This window comes from Scheffersomyces xylosifermentans, assembly GCF_036884685.1.
Source record: "Scheffersomyces xylosifermentans strain CBS 12540 chromosome Unknown RJT20scaffold_5, whole genome shotgun sequence".
NCBI lineage: Eukaryota > Fungi > Ascomycota > Pichiomycetes > Serinales > Debaryomycetaceae > Scheffersomyces > Scheffersomyces xylosifermentans.
In genome coordinates, this window is record NW_027042943.1 from 1,671,767 (window position 1) to 1,691,872 (window position 20,106).

A 20,106-nucleotide genomic window follows, 5' to 3' on the forward strand; every position below is an offset into this window, starting at 1 on the left:
AGTGCAACCAAGATCGTGTTTAATAGCATTCGTCTAAAACAGATATAATCGTGAGGATTTAGAAATCTCGCAGTTAAGATAATTTGAAAGATGTTTGCAAAAAATAGATATATAACCGATTATGAAGTTATATTTAATGAAATAGGATACATGGTTTGAACTAGAAACACAGCCATTGGGATCATTAAAACTAATTACTTCAATTGCTAAGGGTGAAAACTACGAATACCAATAAGTACTTGATTATAACTAAATTCTTAAAATCAATCTCTCAAAATTTATGTACGGACGATATTTCATCTAAATAACCATACTACGTAGAAAACTAGCTAAACAAAGTATTGAACTGTTGCAGAAATAAGTCCGAGGAAGAGAAATATAGCAATTAACTTAATCACTATAAGTTCGCTTGGTGTTTTTGCTAAGATGAAGCAAATCTCTTCTCAGCCTCTTGCCAGTTGATGACATTCCAGATGGCCTTGAAGTAGTCAGCCTTAACGTTCTGGTATTGCAAATAGTAAGCGTGTTCCCAAGCGTCAATGGCAAGAAGGGGAACCAATGGGGCCAATACTGTGTCCTGGTTAAAAGTAGTTACAACATCCAATTGGTTGCCGTTCTCAGTGTTCTTCACAAGGAAAGCCCAACCAGAACCTTGAATTCCTGCTAACTTAGCGTTGGTGATCGATTTCAACTTATCAACTGAACCATATTGTTCAATGATCTGTTTTCCAAGTGGAGAGTCCTTGGAAGGAGTCTTTCCACCACCTTGGGAAACTGGGGCTAAAGTCTTCCAGAACAAAGTGTGGTTGGTGTGTCCGCCACCATGGAACTTGATGTTTTGTTGAATACCAACGGCAGCCTTAACGTCGCCCTTGGCCTCAGCCTGAACCAAGGCTTCAATGGCAGCATTGTATCCATTGACATATACTTGGTGATGCTTGGAGTGGTGAATCTCATTGATCTTACCAGAAATGTGTGGCTCCAAGGCATCATAAGCCCAGTCTAACTTAGGCAATTCAACTTTAGTTCTATTTTCACCGAAGGACGACATCTTGTAGAAATTGAATTGTTATGGAAGATAAGTTTTAAGTTGTAACTGTTCAAAGAGAAATATGAATGAAAAATCACCAATTTCTCATGGCGCAAGAAAAGAACTTATTACAAATTGGCAAATTGGTTTGATATATATAAGAACTCCTGGCTAGCCATGTCTAGACAAGTACAATTGTGGAGTCGGCTCCCAGACAAAATCACGTTCCACCACTAAGAGCAATTTATTTGTTAATTTATGGAATGTAATGGTTATTGTGGAGGACAAGTACCGAAATATTACACAGTGACGATTTTTGGCGTAACAAACGGCCGAAAGGAGGCTTAAACCCGTCAACAACTCTGTGAAGAATATCAAATGCAAGAACACCACCGTTTGCTGTGACTATGGTGTTTTTCACCCTTAAGACATTGCAACACACAGTTCGCAACCATTAGTGAGGTTCTGTGGCTACAGGAAGATTTCAGGTAGAGAACAAGGGAACCACAATGGCCACGCCACCAAGCAGGAATTGAGAACGGGCTCACATCGAAGCAATCTTAATACTATACAATCGTTAAGGGAATAAGTGAATCAATGCTGGCTACGGGTCAATGACTATACATTAGTAATGATGAAAGCATGGGCAATGAGTGAGCAAATTTGTAAAGGAATGGATCTTGAGATTAAAGTTGGGGTGATGAACAAAGGGATGCTTACATAACAAACATGTCCACGGGTTGAGAGTATGATCTTGAAGAGCATACAGTACTGTACCATTAGAGTTATGCTACAAAAGCTGCATCTCGATACATTATACATTATACATTATACATGTTAACTGTCGGAATCGCGAGTTAACCATAATAAACAAATAATATGTGTGTAATGAACATACAGATAAATAACTACTCAATCGTAAAACTACTATACGCACGAACAGATTTCTTCCGAAGTAAACTTGATTCAAAATCATGTAAAATCAAATCAACCAAATCGATCAAATTATACCGATAAACATCTTCCCTCCCCATCTATTCGTACTGTAAGTTGTTTAGTCAAATGCTTCATCATAGTAATATATACTAGGTGAATCTTTCGTCCAACGATGTTTCTGACTTTCGATCTTGATCATGTTGTTGAATGAATGTGGACCACATGACAATAGAGCAAGGGCCTTATAGAAATGGTCTTCTGCAACCTTGAGGTAATTAACATGGTGGGCAACGATATCACCTAGGTTAGGACGCTCACCACATGTTATCACAGGCCCGACGTGATATTTGCTGCTTTGAGCTATAGAGCTACTGCCTGATTCAGTGCAGTAGTTTTCTTTGGTAGTGGTAACCACTCCCACATGATGAGACTTTTCGGTAACGTTAGTGTGTTCGGTGATGTGAGTCTCCATGACATGAGACTTTGGAGTGATCGACTTCTCTGTGGGGTTTTTCTCGGATACCTTATGGAGTATATCTTGAACATCAATGTCGCCATCATCTTCTTGCGTAACGTAGATGTCTATCATCAATTTACCAGAATCGACGTATGGAAGAAGTTTCTTAAGAATATCATTGTACCAAGTTATGTTGTCGCTTTTCTTGATGGCCCAGTAGAAACGGATATAAGGATCCTTAGGACGGTACAAGTAATCTCTATTGATTTCCTTTTCTTCAATGGTTTGCATGAGATCCAAACACACCGGGAATGTGAAAGATGCTCCAGAGCCAGCCGCAAAGAAAGCGACCGAATCGAATGTTGTCAAAGTATGATACTTTCCTCCATATGGACCTTGAAATGTTGCCTTAAGTTTAACAATGTTGAGGTCCTCTTCTTCGTCTTCTTCAGATTGGTTGCTCTCAACAGGGGAAGAGGCTCGATTGGTTGAACTCAGCTCTGCGACCCTTGAACTTGGGCCCTCATGGATGGAGAGCGAGTCTGCCGTGTGATCATCATTATCGGAGTCATCTGTTGATGGAGTCAATTGTTCCTCTTTCATCTTTGCAATTTTGTTCATAAGCTTCTTAGTAAAGCCATTCTTTTTCCTTATCACGAGTTTAATCTTCCCCGTTTCTGCAAGACTATAGATCGTGAAGGGGTGCATTTGAAAACGACTAACTTTTCCAACTGTCAAGTAGATGTGTTGACCTGCTTTCCATGTTCCATATTTGGGTAAGAGAGTGTTGTACCATGTTTTTGGATCCATAGATGATTTCTTGATTGTCAAAGTCACTCTGTATGTCTCATCATCAAGTATTTCAAATTCTGAAATACCCTTTGTTGGCGACTTTCTAGTGTGAATGATACCAAAAATTCTTGATGCAATTTTATCCAAAACCAATTGATGGACAGCTAAAACCACCATAGCTTTAGATCCACCATTGTGGAAAAAAGCAAGAAGCAACATGATGAATGAAAAAATACGGTGCTGTACCATAAAGAAGTCAAACGCCCACCTCCTAATTATCTTGACATTAGCAAACGTTAAAAGGAACAAGCATGCATACGCAATAAAACCGAAAATCTGTGGTGGAATATTTAACATAACAAGAAAGTCTATACTTAACCAGTATTGAATACAAAGCGCCATGTGAATGGTAATCATAACGAAGACTAATCTTGCAAACCATTGATGTAAATGAACAATTCTATCATGTTGCAATCCAGTGATGGATGAGACCAAATCGTTCTTAGTAACGAGTAAGTAAACCATAGGAAGATTACCTAGACCAACTCTTCCTACCCTCTTACCAATAACATAAAGACGGGGAAGATAGTCAATGTCAGCGGTTTCCAAGTAACAGAATCTGGTGTTAACTATAATAAACATGACAAACAATATCAAAAGACTAGGCTGATAGTAGTGAACATATTTTGTGAAGGGTACTCGGATGCTGAAACATCGATTTAGAGATTCCCACACGTCAAGAAATACAAAGAATGGTTTAAACTTCATAGAATTGACCAGTCTTCTATTTCTCAAGAATCTTGGGATCCAGTAGAATAATACCCCGTGGACAATGAAGACCATCACACAGAAGAGATAATTCAACCACTGGTACCTAATATTTCTTTCTTTCTCAACATAGAACTGTTCATAGAATGGGATAGAAGCCATTTTTGTTAGTGTTTACAATCTTACATTCAAAACTACATGTTTTGATAATGGTAAGAGAAATCAATCATGTTATAAGTGGAGTAGATCCACTCAAGGATATTGCTAAGAGACAGCCCCAAATCAGTATTAAAATGATACATCGTGCCCAGAAATAAGTGATATAGCGAATAGCAGGGCCGGTATCTCGAAATAATACAGCCCCATTAGAGAAATGAAAAAAATCTTCGCTTGAAGATGGAACTTGTATCTTGAAGTCAAGCTGTGTATATGCGAGTGACATTCCATGTTAACTATCAACAGGACACATTTGCCAAAGTGCTTGGCTTATATACTTACTTACTTTCAAGCTACATTCTCAGGGCCCGAATTCTACATTGGTGCAAAAAGGAGGCTTTTCCAATCTCGGGATTGCAAAAACCTGCATAATGAAGCGCATATAGAAAGTCTTGACCAATGAGTCCTAGATGGAGATTCTGGGCGTGGCATTTATAATGCTCGTATAATGATCAATGTTATTGTCGATCGACAGTTCGAGTAGCATTGTTTTCGACTCAACTGTAACAGGACTGGACTTCCGACGCAAACAGATTCCAACACTAGTAACCAGGTCACCTGTTCCCTTACTAGAAGAGAGCACGAACTAGCCTATGCCGTCTGACCATCTCTATATGTGGGTATTTGCCGCATATTTGCTGGCATATCCAAAAGTGGGCGTAGTAAACTCGTTTTCGTTATAAAGCGGAATCCGACTTTATCAGATTAATCAGTTAAATGGGGGGAGTTAGATTTTTCTTGGTGCAAAATTTTCATTCGTATGTCCACTGGATCACCACGTTATTAAGGTCCAAGAGTTAACTATTTAGATAGATGGGGCGATTGTGGGCAAAACATGGATGACTGAGGTTTACAAGAGCATTCCAGCGCCTGAATTTCCCTATATCTGTTGTTAAAAACCTGGAGATACGCTATTATCCTTCTCTTGATACTCCACAATCATTCGTATTTCGTATTAAAAGTAATAAGCATTATATACTGACATTTCATGCATAGGCGGGTATGCTAGTACGAGAAAGAGCATTGTGCTGCTAACCTTTCCGCCCAGAATTAAGTTATAAACTTAGAGTCCGATATGTCCGATCTGATAAAACAAGCTTGTATAAACTACAACATAATAAAAATACAAATGCACATTATGAGCACAGCTACCGGTATACTTTCCGGTATGAATCCGTTTATTGTATCCGAATTTTGCAGTCGCAGATCGGCAGCTAAGTTACAAATGCCTCAGCTTCTTCAAAATATTAGTAGAGGGCTCCGCTTCTCCCTCTCAATACACACAGCTCAAAGACTCTCCGAAGTCGTTAGTGGATTTAGTATCTTTAAGCTTTCCAAGAAATGTACATGCATCCACTAAATTAGGTGATCCCTTTTGGTGTTAACGCCCGCTTGAAAGTGGAAACGAGTAATTAACTTCCATCATTTATTTGGCGAACTAAGTTTCTGATTGGATTATTTCTTTGATTCCAAAGCCGATAACGTTTGAATCCGCTAACGTTTGGCAAACATTTCTCGGAGAAGTATCGACTAACTGCAAAATGTGATAAATTTGCAATGTATATATATTAGTTGATATTTGCAATTGACTAATGAATTCCCTTCAAGCTTCAGTACACTTCGCTCATTTACTAGTGCTCAGATCAACTAACTGTAGTCTACGTCTAAGATGAAATTAGACCATCTCCTCTTCTCGTTAGCAACTGTGTCAGTTGTTATCGCAGCTGACAGTTCCATAACGGATGCTCCATCTACCACAACACCATCCAATCCATACGCAACTTATCCAAGCGTTGCTAAGACCGCAAGTATTAATGGTTTTGCAGACAGGATTTATGATCAAATGCCAGCTTGTGCTAAACCATGTATGTTTGCCAATACTGGAATGACTCCTTGTCCATACTGGGACACAGGTTGTTTATGTATCATGCCCCAATTCGCTGGGCAAATAGGTCAATGTATTGCTGATAATTGTAGAGGTGTGGAAGTTTCCACTGCTACCAGCTTAGCTTACTCTATCTGTTCAAGCGCAGGAGTATGGGAACCATACTGGATGCCACCAGCATCGGTTACCACAGCTTTAGATGCCGCAGCAGCTATGTCGGCAACTTCTACAGAAGAAACTTCCAGCGAAACTTCTTCTGATGAATCTCCATCTGCCATCGAGTCTCCTGTTGAAACCGCGCTTTCCTCAGAGCCTACAAGCACACAGGATACTTTATCAGAGGAATCCAGTAGCTCCACTGACGAAACTACCACCACCCAACCAGAATCGTCCACAGATGAGGCTTCCATCCCTGCAGTGGAAGAGTCTACTGAAATTGAAGATACATCATCTTCAACGGAGGCTTCCACTGAAAATGTGATCTCTGACGAACCATCCACCACCAGCGAAACTTCTTCTGACGAATCTCCATCTGCCATCGAGTCTCCTGTTGAAACCGAGCTTTCCTCAGAGCCTACAAGCACACAGGATACTTTATCAGAGGAATCCAGTAGCTCCACTGACGAAACTACCACCACCCAACCAGAATCGTCCACAGACGAGGCTTCCATACCTGCAGTGGAAGAGTCTACTGAAATTGAAGATACATCATCTTCAACGGAGGCTTCCACTGAAAATGTGATCTCTGACGAACCATCCACCACCAGCGACGATTCTTCTTCAATTACACCTGAACCTTCAACTAGTACTGACAACCCATACACCAATTTCCCAAGTGTTGATAAGACCGCCAGTATCAATGGCTTTGCTGATAAAATCTACGACAAATTACCAGAATGTGCTAAGTCATGTATGTTCCAAGATACTGGAGTTACTCCTTGTCCATACTGGGATACAGGATGTTTGTGTGTTATGCCACAATTCGGTGGACCAATTGGTCAATGTATCGCAGATGCCTGTAAAGGTACTGAAGTTGTATCTGCTACTAGCTTGGCAAAGTCTATCTGTTCTAGTGCTGGTGTTTGGGAGCCATACTGGATGATTCCTGGTGCAATCTCTTCCGCTTTAGACAATGCAGCTACTACTATTGCTGAGACATCAGCTGAACCTACCAGCGATGGCTCTGAAACATTCTCCGAAGATCCTGCGGAAACTTCTTCTGAGGCTGCTGTGGAAACCTCTTCAGCTGATGCAACATCTAGCGAAGGACCAGTTGATCCATCCGAAGAATCAAGTTCCGTATATGTCTCTGATTCTGTTGCTACTACTGAAACATCTGCTGAATACACCTCCCAAGCTCAAACTTCACAAAGTGTGGGCGGAGCAGTTTCTGGCGAGCCAGCTTCTAGCGAGCCAGCCTCCGAATTCAGCACTGGATTAAATTCAAACAAGGCTGACCCAGCTTCTAGTGATCCATCTTCCGAAAGTGCTACGGAGTCACATGAAGTTGATGCTACTTCTTGTAACGGAAAGGAAAAAACGTGCAAGCCAAAGACAAATACTATAACAAAATCACAGATTGTGACCCTTACGGAGACATACTGTGAACAAACGTCAGCCGCTGGTGTGCAATCTTCAGCTCAATCTGTTCAATCCTCAGCTGCTTCTGTTCAGTCTGAAGAGTGTGAGATCATCTCATCTGCTAAATCAGTAGCTTCCTCCGCATCCAAAGTCAAGGAGTCAGCTCTTTCGGCCAAGTCCTCTGCATCCGCTGCTCACGATAAAGAAGCTGTTGAATCATGTGTTTCTGTAATCTCATCGGTAGCTAAAGTTGAATCAGAAGCCCGTGAGGAGATCACTTCAGCTATTGTAGTTCTAAGATCCGCCGCAGTTGTCCAATCTTTGGCTGCTGCTCAACAAGAATGGGCCGCATCTGCACAGGTTGTTGCAGCATCTATTGAAGGCAACGAAGAACATATTAAGTCGGCTGCCAAGGCAGAATCTGGAGCTGTTGCAGCCAAGTCTGCAGCAGAAGCAGCATACTCCACGGCCAGCGAGCTTATTGCTCAACAGACCGTAGCACCAGTGGCTATCGCTGCCAGTACATCTGCTGGAGTTGAGGCCGAGTCTCCTGCTGCCGAAGCCGTCGAGTTCACAGGCATGGCCCCAACCTCTGGATTCTCCAACAGCATTGTCTTTGGTGCTGTTGGTGCCATAATGATGTTCAGTTTGTTCATCTGATTATGACTACCAGTACGACTAGACAATTAGATGTCCTAATAACATCTTCCTCAGCTTTTTCAATTGCCTCAGTGGTTGCAATTGGCCGCTTTTAGCCATTTTCGGTTATACCATTATTGCAATGGTTCCATTTTATGTTCATGGATGGTGTAAGACTTCAAACCAGTCCACCAAATACTATCAATTTCACATATATATTCCCGATTTCGCCAAATGAAATCATTCTTCTTTCGGTTTTTTGCTATACTTTGTACAATACTTACATGGGTACTAAAACATTTTTATGTCTTCGACAATTATCATTGAACATGGCAATTTTTGAAGCAAAAGACAGTGCTGGACTAACTATTCTTGTATTTAATATAGAATTATAATCATTAATGTAGGTACCGCATCAATCACGTATATATTCGAAACCTTAATCCTGTTCGTAGCACTGATTTTATCCGAAAAACCTCTCTAGAAGTGGAAATCAATTGGTATGGGTTTTGCTTCTTTTGAACCTACGTCATGTGACTACAGTTGTTACACGTTAAAGTGAGATTTTGACATCAACTATTGGATCTAGGCCTCTTTGTAGATTTATACACGTGATTCTACTTATCCTGATTGGGATTAATTGGTACATCAATGCGACAGCTTTTATGCATGTGGAGGAGGATGGTAGGGAGGGGGAGTGTTCATTAAATGGGGTGTCTGTCCAGGTAGCTCTATAAAAAGTAACATGGTGCGAATCTAGATCCACAGCTTTTGAGCCCCTTTCCATGTGCCTTAATGCAAACAGTGAGTCTACATTACCAGTTAGGTGGGGGTGTATTCCAAGTTATTCCACGGCTGTGTTGATAGGGAGAAGACTAGGGGATGAAACAACCAGAAATGAGATACAATAGGGGAACTTTTGTATTTCCAGTCCAATTTTATATGTAGAAGATGAGGTCAAAGTAGACACTTGGAATGACGTATTGCCGTAAAAATAATACAGATAAGGTAAAGACAGCACAGCATTGGTATTAGATTGACCGTCTTGCTTAAAGAAAGAAGAGCCATTTCAGATATTGGTTTTGAATGGGAGCGAGACTCAAAACCGCTCGGATTTATTCAATGCCTGAAATGCCATTTGTCTCGCCACTACTAGGTTATCTAATGTCAGCCCCATCCAAGAATACCTGGCCCTACTTAATGTACATATCTACGAGAGATGGAAATTTCGGTACTGTGGATGCACTACGTAATAACGATAGTTTTACGAAATTTTATACAGCATTGAACCCCTCTTCGATATTATCTTATACCTTATTATATCGGGGCCCTCTGGATTTGCTCCTAGTCAAAGAGGGTGATGGCAGGGATGCGGTTATACTGTCAGTGAAATATTAACTAACCAGTGCCAAGACAATGTCACCGCTATTGTGGTGTCCCTGGCAGATGACTTCTAGTTGGATTGATAAACAGAAACAATAATAGGGATTTCTCAATTGCAAAGAGTTTCAAAATTGCATGGGGGTAGCAACTATGTCAGAGATATCATTGGGACATAAGATGCTTCGGCTACATGTTGCTTCTCTTGTCCAATATAATCTATTCTATTTTTAACTCTCCTGACAGAGTAACAAGTGTCGCTTTTAACCATTTTACAGATAGCAAGAGCAACCATCCATCCCATCCCGTATTATATCCACCACGGGATCGGAAATTTTTTCGGAATCAAGATTGCTCAAGTGAATATCCACATATTTCTCCCATTCGGATCTTTATGTACAGCTGTCAACATCTCGAACAATCCTTCTTCCAATTCATAGCCTCTTTCTTCAATATTTTACGACAGCTGTTCACAATTCATGGAACATCTCTATTTTTGACTTCAAGACTTGCATACATCCTCGCACATGGGCTCTCCACAAAAAAGCTTAAGCCCCCTATCAACAGGAAAACTTCTGGACACACAAACACGTCTTCATGTTCACAGAGGATGTATAACTTGGAACTAGTTAGGATTAGGTGTAGGCGTTGAACGCCCGTAGACGACTGGTACAATTAGTAGTGTAGGATCCTACGCCGTATTTGAACAAAAGTCCTAGAACGGAAGATTGGCGCTGCAGCAGGAAGATTTTGCTCCGCAGCATTCGCAAAGAATAAACTTCAATTAATTTTCAGCCCATTTTGGAAGAATAGAACACCATTTGCCCTTTTCAGCGCCAATGTAGCATCTCAAGTGGTCCCAGTTAGAGTGATACGGGTTTAGATTAGCAGTTGACGCTTTGCGCAAACGGCATAAGAATTTGGAAATGCAAAAGGCTGTACTCAAAGTGGCACAGGTTTTTATTGTCTATGCTTACGACCATCTAGGACGGCCATCTAGACGTACCCCGGCTTTCGTTGGCATACATGTATAGCCACGCTGTTACACCATATGTGCATCTACCATCGTAACCACGTAGCAGTGGTTGGTCATTTCGAAGGTCGTAGTGATTGCAAAACGTAGACCGTAGTAATTGCCCAGGGCTATGTACTGCTCTTACAATTTTTGGCTAGTCATTCATTACATTCACAGGCGTTTTCTATTGCACTGAGCATACACAAGCGAGCTAAATGGAATTACCCTCCGATGTTCCATCGAATTACCAATTCATTCACATCCTTTGTTCTCATACCATTGTAACTCGACTGCAATTTGAATGGCGAACTACGACAACTAACAGACCAAGTGTCCCGACACTACAGGTGTTTTCACGTGCGGCTTGCTGTTCCCGCCATCATCTAAAAATATCCCGATTGTCTGTTACGAAATGGTCTGTACACAGGCCGGCAAAAAGAAACTATTCATAGCCTGACACTCGTTGACGACACGCTACTAGATACCAGGTACCGCTAGCTGGCCATTATTCTGAACCATATGTCATGTCTATTTTTGGGGTGTGAGACATCCGCTCGTTTTGTCATAAGCTCTTTGACAGTAGAAGCAGTGAGGATGCACCACACCATCAGTAGACAGACCGTGGATGCGACGCGTACGGTAACGTACAGTACCTTGCACGCGTCTACTGTATCTCCAACAGTTGCTCGTCCCACCGCCCCGTCACTGCCGTTTCTCACGACTCACTGCCAACTTAGTCGTTGCAGCTAGAAAAAAAAAACCACACAAAACCAGAACCACTACTGTGACTACATGTAGGACAACTACAACTAAATAAAAACACAGTAGTGTACCAACCAATAAAAACCAAATGCGCTAGTAGTGCACAATTGCTCGTTACTCCAAAAAAAAAAAAAAAAAATCCTGCCCGGCTGGGTCATTAAATTCAATTAAAAATTTTTACCCTCTGTCCAAACAACCACCACCCCCGGCTCCATGCAGGCGCCGCGCCCTCTCCCACTCACCGCCAATACCCCAATCCGGTAACAAAGGACTCTACTCATGCTACCGACCGAATCACCAAAAGAAAAAAAAGACTAGACCTGTTCTAAATTTAAAGTGCAGTTTGGGATTTTTCTCCAAATCAATCATTGAAAACCGGTTGTTACCAGACGTCTTTCTAAGGGATATACGAGATAACGATAGCAATAGGCGTATTCAGAGACCAGATCACCACCACGGCCTTCACCACCACTCCCCAAAAGTGTCGACGCCCCCAAAAAGCGCAGCGATTCCCCGGAATTTCGAGTATCTCACAGCAATCGTTGTTAGCAGCGAGTTCTGAGCCACGAAAACGACCTCCTACAACAACACGGACCAGCGCCACCAGGACCCGGTTTTACATGGCCAAAAGCAAGACCAGCGAAATCACAGAAGCTTGTTCTCCTAGAATCCTTCTTCCTGGCCCTTCGAGACCGCGTTTAACCAGCTGACATCATCGCCCCAGTGCTGTCTCATTGTGAAACAACCTCCAGTCCCCACAAAAAGCTGCAAATAAGAGGGTAAAAATTGGAGATAGTAACGCCAAAAGCATTCGCCTTATAGCATAAGTGCCAGATACGATTCAAAGTGCGATAACTGTGGACTACACAGCGTTTTGTATTCAGTCGCCATTGAATCAGTCCAAAAAAGTTGCTATTATATTGATCATCTAGAAAAGATCGCCACAAGCAAGGGGACTATCAACCCAGTAAATCATCTACAAAGAATCCCCATATTAAAAGCCAACCACTAGGAAATTTTAGCTTTAAGTGGTTATACAAAAATCTCAGTTAATTCTACCATATTGAACCAACTTTCAACCACAACTACATACGAAATGAGCCACTCATCTTCTCCGACAAACCGCTCTACAATATTCGGCTGGGTAAAGAGCCTCAAAAGAGGGAACCTTCTTTCCAATGACTCAGTCAACGAAATAACTTCAGATAACGAGCTTGCAACACAAGATTCAAGACTGCCAACCAAAGCCAAGAACATCAACCTTTCTCTCTCACAACTGCTGTCATCCATACCGGGACATAATAGTATTAATAATCCACAACTGTCCCCACCAAATAATGGATCGCATCAAGACTTTCTACGCCCCTTGCTTCATCACAAACTGAGATCAACCAACAACGTCAACAGAGTCCGTTCAAACTCCAACAACATATCAGATAAATCTAATTCCCTTCGTCAGCACAGAGATTCGTTTCTTCAACATAATCCATTGGTAGATGAGAATCTGAAATACTTCGGTGTTCCATTGGAAACAGCTATATCGGAGGCCTCTGCAAAGATCTCCATTCTCAACCCAGATCCTTCAGATCACTCGCTTCTGTACGGCTTCATCCCCATAGTAGTGGCCAAGTGTGGTGTATACTTGAAGAATAACGGTTTCACAGTTGAAGGTATATTCAGAGTTGGAGGTTCGTCCAAAAGACTCAAGGAACTTCAAGTAATATTTAACTCTCCACCAGATTATGGAAAATCACTTAATTGGGATGGCTATACAGTTCATGATGCAGCATCGATCTTAAGAAGATATCTCAATGCATTGCCCGAACCACTCATTCCTTTGGACTTATACGAAGCATTCAGAGACCCATTGAGACAGAGATCAAGGATTATCAGTTACATGAAATACAAGGCTGAAAATCCCAACAAGTCGTTGAAGAGCAGCCTGGTGACTCAGTCTCAGTCCCAATCTCAGACTCAATTGCAATCCCAGGTGAATCCTACAGATGCTCTGAACTCGGTGTTGGTCGAGTCGCAGCAGAAAGATACATCATCCCAGAATGCTTTGTTGGATACCAGTTCGCAACCTTTAACGGAGGCGAATATTGGACGATTAAATAGCCTGGGTCATTTGAATGTTGATAGCAACAGCAAAACTCCTCAGAGAAGTACATCCAATGATAATGACCAAATTGAGAATACACCCAGTAATGCTAGCGAAAATGACCAGTTTCATGATGCCAAGCCTAACCACTCGCCTGCACAACCTCAAATCCCGTTGGATCTTTCTCAGTCAGGATTGGCAAGTAGTAGTAAAAACACAACAACGGTACTAACAGAAGTACCTATACCCTCTTCTGCCAATGCCACGTCTGCCACAATAACCCAATCAGAATCTACGAATGCAAACACTACCGTCGGATCGTCGTCGAAGAATTCCAAGAATTACAGAAAACTCACGCGCGACGTCCACGAAGCCATTGAAGAATACAAACTATTGATGGAGGAACTTCCCACAGCTTCAAGACAACTTCTTTTCTATATTCTCGACCTCCTCGCCATGGTACAAAACCACTCTGCAGAAAACTTGATGTCTTCTCGTAACTTGGCAGCTATCTTTCAACCTCTGATTCTTTCTCATCCAAACCATGATATGGACCCCGAGGAATATGCTTTATCGCAGCTTGTAGTGGAATTCTTGGTGCAATATGCTTATAAGCTTCTTCCTAAACAGACTCCACCATCCGGTAAGGCTAGTCCTGACTCCGTTAGAGAATCGGTCAAATCCAACTCCAATTTGAATTTCGATCAAACCGGGGCCTCTGTTGTCACCCCTGAACCATTGAAAGGCCAAGACGTGCACTCTACAATTACTTCGACGAGTACCACGCCTATAGAAGAAGCCAGCGGGTTACTTGCTAAGCCAACTAAGCGAACTCATAGCAAATCGCTTTCTTCCCCAGAGAGTAATGATGACCATCTCGTAGGATATGAGAACAATATCAAGCTGAAATCGATTCCAATAGTTGACCCAGAAAACGACTTTGAGATTACTGATGATGATATTGGGTCCTCAGATGGAGATGATTTACAAGCACAGTTAAAGTTAAACAATGGATCATCTGGCATAGTATCTCCTCAGCCAGTGGTACCCCTTCCGGAGCAATCCGTGAAGCCCAACATTGTTGTTTCCACTCCAGGGAAGGAGTAAATGTTTAATGGGATTGATGACTACGCTGTTTGGGCATATATAAAACTATATCACTGCTCATTTCTAATCTGTAACAAGTATTACCCAGAAAAGGCTCTGCTAAGGTGTGTCTATTGGCATAAAGGTTAATTCAGTTCTTGTAATTATGTGTATTCTATGGTCTATTTATTATTCTATCATGCAGATACCGATACCCTTCTATTCGTGTTTTATTTTACTGTATTTCCTATTTATATATATATATATATATATATGTTACTCTTTTACTCAGTTAGCTGTAATGAGGGTTTCATGACTAATACTAGGATGTAATACTACTGCAATGAGGTTGCTCAATGTAGGTGGGCGAAACAACAAGCAAAACGATTAATTTAAGCTTGCAATAGAGTAACATATATGAGCTAAAACGTACTTAAATGGTAGAACGACATAAGAAATACGTAGCATTCTTCATGATAAGCCCATCTCATATTATTAACCCCTTTCATACCCAGCTACGAGACAATTTTCTACTGGCTTCCTCTAGCTAGCTATATCTCCTTATTAGAAATTTGCACCCAATGCACTTATAACCTCTCAATCTATCTATCACCAAAATTTTGCAACAACATGGATTTGACAGATACAAGTAAATTTCCGTCCTCACCGTATTCATACTTGCAGAGACAGCTGTTCGGAATTGCTGTTCCTTCCTATCTAGCACCCTCCTCCAGCATTTGATATACTTCATTTCAGACACGTCATCCAATACTTATGCGCTACCATATACACCTATCATTTTCACATATAACCGTCGTGCCCATCCCCCTGAGCAACTAAAGGATATAGAAGACTTTAAGGTTTGGATAATGACAGCAAAGCAGTTTACCGTGTTCGGCTTCTTTGCATCCACTAGGTATATAAACCATAGCTTTTTCCTTTAAAAAGAACTGTAATTGCGTCGCTTAGTCAATCCAACAAGAACAATGATATTTTTTTTAAGCTTAATTAATATTATAGGCTTATGCCTCGCTTATTCCGAAGGTTTAAATAATACCAAAAAGTTGAATGGAGGATGGTACGGCAGGGAATTGAGTAATACTACAAAGATTATTAGTTACACCGAATATGCACCAGCCGTTGAAGGGATGTTTGAACTTCTCGTCAGTCCTATTAAAAGTAGGGCCGTTGATTGGGATGTAGTGCATTCATTATACACTGAGAGAAAAGCGCATGAGCCAGCAAGAGAAGAGCCACAAAGTTGGGACGAATTCGTCAAGATTTTGGCTTTGGATGAGACAGTATTGGAAGCTACTGCCAGAACCACCGTAAGCAGAAAGACATTCAGAGTACATTACGATGACTTTCCTTGGTGGAAGCACTTGAAAAATATTTGGGGTGACTCCAGCATTCGTATTTGGTTAGAAAAGTGTTATGTCAAGGTTACTTTTAGCCTGAAGTACTTAACAGGCCTTATCAGTTACCTCTCGGGTATCGGACTACCCGGCCAAGGAGAGGCGTGCTCAGAGTTTGTATACTACGAACTGTACAATGGCGAAAACTGGATAATATCGATTATACTTACGACTACTGATGATAAGGGAACTTGCGATACAAAACCAAGCAAAGATGACATTGCAAACATAGTTAAGGAGGCTGATGCCAACTTAAATGAGAACGGCATTGCCGCATACTGTACTAGGCTGTGGCAAGGTGAAAATTGGCAGGGTGAGGTGAGAGTAGCAGCTGACTCCCCTGACATCTTATTGAGCAAGATTTCATGTTAGATATATATTTCATCACTAGATATTGCGTTATATATATCACTAGACTCCATTCTATATAGATATCTTTTAAAGAGGGAAAATAATAAATACAAGAGAACTATTTTCTTTCAACACCACTAAATTTTATCGGTCATGGAAAAGCCATAGTGACAAAGAAGTCATTGATACCTAATACATATAAATATATACAGCATCTTATCCTACTGTAATAAGTCGTGGCATCACCGCAGGGGTTTTTAATAGATATAGGCAATTTCATCTTGGGTATAAGGTAGCACGACCTTAAGTCTTTTTTTGGAAATGGTAATAAGAAGCACGTAAGTTTTGTAGCTTCTAAGCAGATTGTAAGAACGTAGTATTCGGTCTCAACATGAAAGCCGCTGTCGTCTCTTTGTATGGTCTCATGGGCTTAAACCTTGTATCGAATTCACATGCCAGTAATTTGACCCAACAGTGGAATGGCCATTGGGAAACGGTCAACAAGGTAACTCTACCCTGATAATAGGTCAGGACGTTCTTGATCCCTACTTTAAATCGACAGAAGTCAAACTGGAGTGGCCAGAAATATTGCCCTTCGATTGGGAGAGGTGGTCGTTAGTCCTAAAAAATTGAACAAAGAAAATAAATGGTGAATGGTATGGCAATCAACTAAGCGAATCAACAAAGATTTCGCCGAATTTTATCCTGCAATTGAATTGTCATCAAGTACAGCTGTCAGTCAAGTCAGAGAGAGGCTCATTGATTGGGACCAAATGTACCCATTGTACTTGAGCAGAAAAAAAAAACAGGGGTACGGGAAACAGTCATGGGATGCGTTTCTCCATGTTGTGGGTGTAGCTCCCCAACAACTAAGAAACACAATAAGATTAACTTCTTACATAAGGGTTTACAAGAACCTCGAAAGTGGGGGATACAACTTTTGGATTTTTTAACCTCTACTGCCTTATTAAAGAAAAATGGTATAAGTCTAGCATGCATACCCGATTAAGAGGACATTTCATTTATTTAAAGGTTCTATTTACTCGATTAATAGCTTTTATTACGACCAATTCAAAGCCGGGTATAGGAGAAGCATGTTCAGAAATCACTTACTACGACCTGTACAACGGGGAAAATTGGATAATAAGGCTTATAGTAACATCTACTGACGATAAGGGGACATGTGAAAAAAGGCCAACTAAAGATGATATAGCAATGATTTTAAAGGATGCCGATGACATATATGCTAAATCCTCGGTTACAGGAAGATGCATACTGTGGAAAGGAAACGATATGATTGTAGGTTTAGCTGATATTCCTGATTTGCTTAATGGTATTTTTACCTAAGTTATACCCAGCCCAATCTGTTAGCAAACAGTTTGGATTGCGACCTACTACACATTCAGCAGACAACCAATCGAATTCCTACATAAATATTACATTAATTATCTTAAACTCTTTAGCAATATAAGAGTATCGAAGACATCCGCCAAATTGACTCCCCCAACAAAATCCTTCAGTATGTCAGCGTCGTAGCCTCACCATTAGGATTTGCAGCCAATTTCTTCTTTAGTCGGCGAAGTAGTAGTACGATTTTAGCTGTTCTTCGTCTTTAATACAAATTCATGGATGAAATGATTAAACTATGTACATAAAGATATTTCATACCCCATGAAGACTTCAACTATAATCTTATTTGGTATTGTAGGAATATGCATTGGGTCTGCTCCACAAGTCTGCAATGAACCAGAATACCAGTTGGAGGACTGGGAATACCAGGGTCTTGGTAGTTGGGACGGCGACGATTATTTCGGGAACTGGAAATACGATTCCCTAAGCAACTGGGAAGATGGAATTTTAGGGGTTTCTAGTCAAATAAGTTACACAGTTCAGAAGAAGGATAAAGTTCTAACCTTCCCCCCTGACTGTATAGTGTATCCGGAATTGAATGCAACAAAGCAATTAAATAGGGATTGGTACCCCAAAGAATTAAGTCATTCTACCAAGTTAGTCAGCTATGTGCAATTTTATAAAGTCTACTATATGTCAAGTGGAGCAGACTCTAGTATGATTAAAAGAAGGTTTATAGACTGGGACCTAGTAGAGTCATGATGTATATTAGCAAAATATTGCATGATTCGGATAATCTTTCGTGGGTCTCTTTCCTTCAAATGTTGGGTTTAGATCCACAACATTTGGATATAATCCTCTATCTTCCATCTTAACCAAGAAACGGCGCTACCATAAAACATTATACATATATACCATCCAGCATTGTCGTGCACTCACCAATATCACAATCTCGATTTTTCAACTCAGCGAATTCGACTTTCATTGATTTCAATGAATGGTTTGTGTTGTCTTTGGACATTATACGTGGGTTGTTTAGAGTAGTTTGTGGACTATTGACTATTGGCACTTCTAATCGAACCACACATCAAAATTGAATTAGAATGTCCGACGAAGAAAGAAGCGCCTTGAGCGAAGAAGATGTAGATGACTTGTTTGGAGACGAAGAAGATGACGTACAGACCCAGCCCAAGAGATCAGGAAGAGGCAGCTCTTTAGGTGACAGCGAAGGAGAAAATGACGACAATGACGAGGAGAATGAAGACGACGACGAGGAAGAAGAAGAGCCAGAAGAGTTGAAGACTGTAAGCATTTCCTTACCTCGTCATTCTATATCACAAAAGCCAGAAGACGACACATATACTCTTAAGATGCCAGTTTTCTTGAACGTGGAAGCACATCCATTCGATCCAACTGAGTTCAAAGAAAAAGTGCTGCAAAATGCTGCTGAAAGGAAAAAGACAACTTTATCAGAGAAACAAGTTCAAAACGAATTGGTAGCTGAAAAGTTACTTAATGAAAACACCATCAGGTGGAGATACTCTAACAGTGGTAACGATGAAATTATCAAACAATCGAATGCACACTTTGTCCAATGGAGCGATGGTTCGCTCTCCTTAAAAATCGGAAATGAACTATTTGATGTCATGCAATTGCCATTGTACGATAACTTCTTAGTAAAAACACATGATTCATACGAAATATTGCAGCATTCTTCTGTGCTCAACAAGACTATAAACTTGTTACCATCATCGACACTCACTTCTACACATAGAAAGCTTACTCAAGCTGTGAAAAGCATTCAGAGAAAGGATAAGATCTTGAACACGATCACTAATGATGATCCAATGTTGAAACAAAGACAAGCTGATGAAGACGAGAGGAAAACATTGAGGTTAAGAAGACAATTAGAATCTAAGAGAAAGCTTCAAGAGGAGAGATTGGAGAGAAGCAACTCTCCTGCTGTGAGAGGCGGACCATACGAAAGAGAACCTGCTTATGAAAGATTTGCCAGAACATATGGAGAAGATGACTATGATGAAGAAGACGATTTTGTAGCTGGTGATGATGAAGAAGTTGAAGGCTATGATGATGATGAAGGAGAAGAAGAGGAAGAAGAATTCGAAAGGGGTGCAGAAAGACTAAAGAAATTAAAAGAAGATGGAGCATCCAAGTATAGAAAATCTCCCGACGATGACGAAGAAGAAAAGCTGACAAGAAAGAGAAGGAGAATCATTGATTCCGATGATGAAGAGGAGTAAACTTGTGACAATATGTACTTTTTAATGGTAGATCCAATATATGTATATTAGCATTCAGAAAGAATTGTGTGGTGTTGTAAT

At 40.8% G+C, this 20,106-nt stretch overlaps 6 protein-coding genes across 6 annotated transcripts; 4 read left to right on the forward strand and 2 right to left on the reverse strand. All coding sequences in view use genetic code 12, as the record gives it.

The window, feature by feature from the left end:
- Nucleotides 1-177: 177 nt before the first annotated feature.
- On the reverse strand, nucleotides 178-1,350 carry SOD3 (Sod3p). Its single transcript, XM_064920474.1, has one exon. It carries the CDS (start codon nucleotides 1,049-1,051, stop codon nucleotides 422-424), a length of 630 nt encoding a protein of 209 aa, XP_064774003.1. The 5' UTR covers nucleotides 1,052-1,350; the 3' UTR covers nucleotides 178-421.
- Nucleotides 1,351-2,084: 734 nt separating this feature from the next.
- On the reverse strand, nucleotides 2,085-4,145 carry FRP2 (Frp2p; the record flags this gene model as incomplete). The annotated part of the gene is made up of 3 exons (XM_064921645.1): nucleotides 2,085-2,334; nucleotides 2,464-2,857; nucleotides 2,939-4,145. 3 exons carry the CDS (start codon nucleotides 4,143-4,145, stop codon nucleotides 2,085-2,087), a joined length of 1,851 nt encoding a protein of 616 aa, XP_064774004.1.
- Nucleotides 4,146-5,714: 1,569 nt separating this feature from the next.
- CSA1 (Csa1p) lies at nucleotides 5,715-8,591 on the forward strand. The gene has a single exon (XM_064920475.1). It carries the CDS (start codon nucleotides 5,869-5,871, stop codon nucleotides 8,323-8,325), a length of 2,457 nt encoding a protein of 818 aa, XP_064774005.1. The 5' UTR covers nucleotides 5,715-5,868; the 3' UTR covers nucleotides 8,326-8,591.
- Nucleotides 8,592-12,557: 3,966 nt separating this feature from the next.
- On the forward strand, nucleotides 12,558-14,669 carry SAC7 (Sac7p; the record flags this gene model as incomplete). The annotated part of the gene is made up of 3 exons (XM_064921646.1): nucleotides 12,558-13,406; nucleotides 13,500-13,595; nucleotides 13,752-14,669. 3 exons carry the CDS (start codon nucleotides 12,558-12,560, stop codon nucleotides 14,667-14,669), a joined length of 1,863 nt encoding a protein of 620 aa, XP_064774006.1.
- Nucleotides 14,670-15,634: 965 nt separating this feature from the next.
- RJT20DRAFT_3589 (uncharacterized protein) lies at nucleotides 15,635-16,435 on the forward strand (the record flags this gene model as incomplete). The annotated part of the gene is made up of 1 exon (XM_064919819.1): nucleotides 15,635-16,435. One exon carries the CDS (start codon nucleotides 15,635-15,637, stop codon nucleotides 16,433-16,435), a length of 801 nt encoding a protein of 266 aa, XP_064774007.1.
- A 2,432-nt stretch (nucleotides 16,436-18,867) lies between these two features.
- Nucleotides 18,868-20,025, forward strand: RJT20DRAFT_135914 (uncharacterized protein; the record flags this gene model as incomplete). The annotated part of the gene is made up of 1 exon (XM_064918441.1): nucleotides 18,868-20,025. The coding sequence occupies one exon, from the start codon at nucleotides 18,868-18,870 to the stop codon at nucleotides 20,023-20,025; it is 1,158 nt and encodes a 385-aa protein (XP_064774008.1).
- Between the last annotated feature and the right edge of the window lie 81 nt (nucleotides 20,026-20,106).